This window comes from Montipora foliosa, chromosome 1 (genome assembly GCF_036669935.1).
Source record: "Montipora foliosa isolate CH-2021 chromosome 1, ASM3666993v2, whole genome shotgun sequence".
Taxonomy (NCBI): Eukaryota; Metazoa; Cnidaria; class Anthozoa; order Scleractinia; family Acroporidae; genus Montipora; species Montipora foliosa.
Window position 1 is genome coordinate 68,497,569 of NC_090869.1, and position 5,000 is coordinate 68,502,568.

At 40.7% G+C, this 5,000-nt stretch overlaps 1 protein-coding gene across 1 annotated transcript in view; it reads left to right on the top strand.

The window, feature by feature from the left end:
* LOC138006596 (E3 ubiquitin-protein ligase rfwd3.S-like) overlaps positions 1 to 5,000 on the top strand; it is a 16,453-nt gene that overhangs the window by 1,102 nt on the left and 10,351 nt on the right. Inside the window, exons 3-4 of the mRNA XM_068853033.1 lie at positions 1,165 to 1,461; positions 1,765 to 1,903. Coding sequence (XP_068709134.1) covers positions 1,165 to 1,461; positions 1,765 to 1,903 — 436 coding nt within the window. The remainder of the gene's footprint in view (positions 1 to 1,164; positions 1,462 to 1,764; positions 1,904 to 5,000) is intronic.

Genomic DNA, 5,000 nt, shown 5'->3' on the forward strand with positions numbered 1-5,000 from the left:
AATTTCTTTGCTTTTTACCTGCTCCCTGCCAAAGCAGTTGATGGGAAGGACATGACTTGTACTTGTCGGTTTGTTGAGATGTTGTTGTTGTTCTTGTTTTTGTTTTCACTTTTTGACCAAGGTGCCTATAAAAAATAGGGAAGTGCAGGAGCATTGGTTAACCCATTGACTCCCACAGTTGGAGCCGTGGCCAAACTATCGAAGAAAGTTAGATTCAACACTCCAACTTTGCTGGATATCCAACATTGTTCGACTGTTTGTCCACACATGTTGGAAGATGTTCGTCGTTTTGTCCAATCAAGTGTTGGATAGAGTTTGCTTTTGATCAAACATTACACCCAACAATTCTGCTCAATGAAACAAGGGGTAGGGGGTCGGGTTTAGGAGTCAATGGGTTAAGATCATGGGCTTGCCTGGAGGGATATCTGGATGCTCTGGGCTTACAGGTGTTCATGTAAATCTTGCTCAGTGATCAATTTAAGCAGTAGAGGACTTTTTCCATATTTACATTGGCTCATCTAAACACAAGCGGGAGTTCACTCGGGAGAATTCGAGATAGTTATGCAAACCCGAGACACATTCAAGAGTTTGCATAACTGTTGAGAATTCTCCCAACTCCCGGAGTGTTAAGATAAGGCTATGTACAGTAAATATGGAAAAAAGTCCTCTATTGCTTTTATAAAATATTTCTCAAAAATAATTCGACAAATGAATGAAAGACAATGCTGGTTTTTTTCAGTTCTTGATTGAAACAGATTTTCTTGATACATGTGCATAATTATTTCCTACAAGCCAATCAAAATTCATGTAATGTCACAGCTGTGTTTACATACTCTCATCTAGACACAGCTATTGACCAATGAGAGTGTGTGCACTATCCTAATTATAATTTTTATTGTAAAACTCAACTTACAATCTTGCAACTCCACAACATACATGTGTATTAAAAGTAACGGGTAACCAACAGGTTGCCTAATTTTTATTTGTTTTACATGTAGTTTTAATGCCATAATTATACTGTACTTGTTTGAAATTATTATTCCCCTTTCTTATTGATTCAAGATTAATTTTATTATACACATGTACAGACTATTCATAAACACTTGTACTGTAGATTATTTTTGTTAGTGCCATTTCAAGTTGCATTTTCTTTGTGTGTGACAGCTGTATTGAAAGGTGGTTGAAAGCTAAAGGAGGTAATGACAAGTGTCCACAGTGCAATGCACCAGCAAAGAGGAAACACATCAGGAACATTTACACCAAAGCAATCAAGTCGATTGACACAACTGAACGTGACAGAGCACTTGCAGATCTGGAGAAAGAGAGAGAAGCTCGGCAAAGAGCTGAAGAGCGTGAAGCCAGAGCACTTCTACAATATCAGTTGACTAAAGCAGAATGCGAGACGTTAGGGGCCAAACTAAGGAAGCAAGAGGAACTGGTTCTTAGTTTACAGGCAAAGAAGTAAGGACTTGTTCTTCATCATCATCATCATCATCAATCCAATTTTGATTTGGGTTTATCCCCGTAAATGGGGGTGGCCGGATTTACCCCACTTTGGCAGTAATCTCTCTAACTCCCACTCTTCATCTCGCTCGATTCATGGCATCCTTTTTCTCTAATCCAACACTCTTGCTCTCCTTCTCCTTGTTAAAATTCTTAAACATTTCAATATTGTTTTTTGAGCTTCATTTGAACTAAACATTGGCAAAACAGTACTCACACATCAGGATATTATAATTTATACATGTTTAATTTCTAATGCAGGTCAATGCTCTGCTCTAAATGCAGCTCTGAATGCGAAGGAGTATCTGGAGGAATTCGTAGCTATGGCCAAAGCACCTCCAGTCAAAGCTCAATGCCACAGAAGTCTTACATTCTCCAAACATCCTTTCAAGTTTCACAGGTGCTGAATTCTCTGAAATAATATTTAGTAACTTTTGTTTTGGTTGTGCAGCTATGTTATTGCTGTATTATTATAATTACATTGTGGACATTGTTTTCGTTGCAAGTTTGCCATGGTCAATGTTTCAAGAGAATCGTCAATAGAGAAGCAATTATTGTTCCATACATGTATGTATGAGAAGAATTTATTTTTCAGCAAAATATTTGTATGTAAACCAAAGGCATTTTATACATGTAGTCATGTTTATTGTCACTTAAACTTCCTCTCCTTGCAACCAATTTGTTCTAACCATCCTCAACCTCAGATTAGCATGCTGACTTGGTAACCTCCTCAATACCACTGTTCGTTGGTTGAAGCTACGTAGATCTGACATGGTACTTTCTGATTGAAGTGGACCACTAGTCTTGTCTTCCATCTTACCCTGGCTGTGGTAACGCCTTCAAAACCTCACCAGGGACAGTGGAATTTCTGGCACATCCACATGGGAACAGCTTTCACCTCTAGCCATACCAGGTCACCAACATTGTGCGGCCTAGCATCCCCTCTACAATGTGCATCGTAGACATCCTCTGTCTGAAATTGACGTTCATGTTCTCTTCTACCCTCTCTCTCTCACATCTGTGAGAAGACAAATCTGCTTCTCATTGTGTCAATGGGTAGTCTAGGCTCCCTTCCAAACAAGTCATAAGCATACTGGGAGAAAACCCTGTGATCTCGCACGGTGCTTCCCTTAATGCCGAAAGTGCCTTGGGTAGGAAATTGTCCCACTGGTTCTGCTCCTGCAATCTTGGCAAGAACATCAGTAACTGTTCGGATCAGTCTTTCTGCACCCTCATTACACTGAGGGTGATAAGGAGTTGTCCTTTGGTTCACCGCCTCAATTAGACTACACAGCTAGAGCCTTCCAAATGCCGAGCTCTCAACATTCTGACCCTGGTCACTGAGTACTCCCTGAGGACAACCACAGTGACACACAAAGTTATGCATTACAGCCTGTGAGACTGTGGCAGCCTCCTCTTTGTGTAAGGCTTAGGCTTCTGGCCACATTTGGTACATGTCCACCACAACAGCAACAAACTTATTCCCGTGGTTGGTTTCAGGAAGGGAGTCAAGAATGTCAATTTAAGGTGTAATCTGTCTGGGAGACTTTGGCTTTGGGATGAGCATACAGTGAAACCTCTATTAAGCGGCCACCCTAGGGGTAATGGGTAGTGGTTTCTTAATGGAGGTTGGCCGCTTAATAGAGGTTCGTCAAATTAACATAATTTTTAGTAGAAACGTCTAAAACAAACACCTTTTATAGAGGCTTGTGATAACTTTCACACAAGAGAGAGCTTTAATACTCAACAAAAATACAGAACTGTTAGAAAAAACAAAATTAATTCTCCTCAAAATGTTGAGATGAGGTTCTACCAACTTAACATGTCTTTGTCTTTGAACAATCAAACTACAGTTGTATGGTGTAAACTGAGTTGATTTTATAATGTTACCAGAAAAGGAGGCATTACAGGTCCATAATTATTTTTTTTTAAATTAGCAAGGAAGTCTATCGCTGAAAAGCCAATTAAACTCTTGGTAGCCGCTTAATAGAGGTGAAAACAATAGGAGAACTCCACTGTATTTCTAGAGCCACATGTCACCGTTGTGTGGCAAGTACAGATGTATGGCAGTACAGTGTAATTTCCTGTTTGGCCAAATCAGTAAAAATTCTTCCTCACCATGTCTGTGGTCTTGCGTGTAGACAGGTGCCTACAGTTATTGTGCAACTTATTTAACAAATCACCATTCAAAAGCTGGGGAATACACAGCTGACGACTCTCACTACCTGCTGCTCAATCAACTCAACGCCTATAAAGAACCACGTCCTGCAACTCCAGTTGGTCATACTAGCTCCAAAGCAACTTTGGGGGTCTCTTCCCTTCTGTCAAGCACTGTATTACTGAAGTCAAATCTGTGTCTTTGGTTTGTTCAATCGTGATGTGACAAGCTTGATACTGCCTAGGTCCACTGTCTCCTTTCACATTACTTGTGGGGATAGCACTAATATGGTAACAGCTTCATGCATCAACTGCTGTGTTAGCTGTAGTAGAAGCGATCATAGTTGAAAGTTCCGGGGCCAAGCTGTACGGTGTAGGTTCCCATTTCCACCCTTTGATGACAGTTCAATTACAACCCTTTCTCTCATACAGTACACAGTGCTTTTAGCTCCAAGGCTTCAAGCTCCAGAGCCTCTGAAAGGGGCTTGTCTAACCTACAAGGCTTAGAACAGATTACATCTTAGCTAATAATTAATGACGCTCCCAGTGCATCGGTAAAGTGATCTATGTACAGTGCAAGCTCATTTCATACTATGAGGGTGAAGGTCGGGTAAGGTAAGTCTCCCCACATAAGCACTTAATATCGATTCCTAGATCTAGCAAAGGTTCCCCTACCTTCCTTCGTTGAGCTTTAACCCATTGACCCCTGGAAGTGAGACTTAACATCAACTGGGGGCATCCTAGGGTCTTTGAGGTGTCAATGGGTTGAGGGTAGCCTTTTCAGCTTCTGGCACTTGACGCAATCCAATTTTCTTATGGATTTGCGTTCACCATGCTGCTTCAAACTGGGCCAAAAATGCTTGAAAATCAGTGTCATTGCAGCTATCTGAGAACTTCTCCAGTTTCACTCTTGTCAGCAGTGCCACTTGACCTTTGGAAATTGAAAACTCTTTGCTACAGTGTACCTTCTTCCAAGTTTCCCTTGCATGTTCCCTTTTGATAGTCAGCTCAGACTCCCTTTCTTTTAGCTTTATAATTATTTTCTGCCAATGAAAGATGTTGGGCTGCTCATAATTCTTCATGTGTTGACAACAGTGTCGCCTGTGTTGACTTCAACTGAGCTTTTAACCATTCGATTAAGTCCTCCAATGTAAGCAAATCCCACCACTGCTACCAATATCCACTCTTAACACGGTAATAGTGATCTTCCTTTATTACATTACTGAGTTCTCTTAACATTACAGCATGTTTTTTCCTGTCCATGCAGGGACTTGACCTGTCCTATTATAAAGCCATGTGGCAATGTTGCAATTCTATTAAAAGTGCATTTCATACTGATC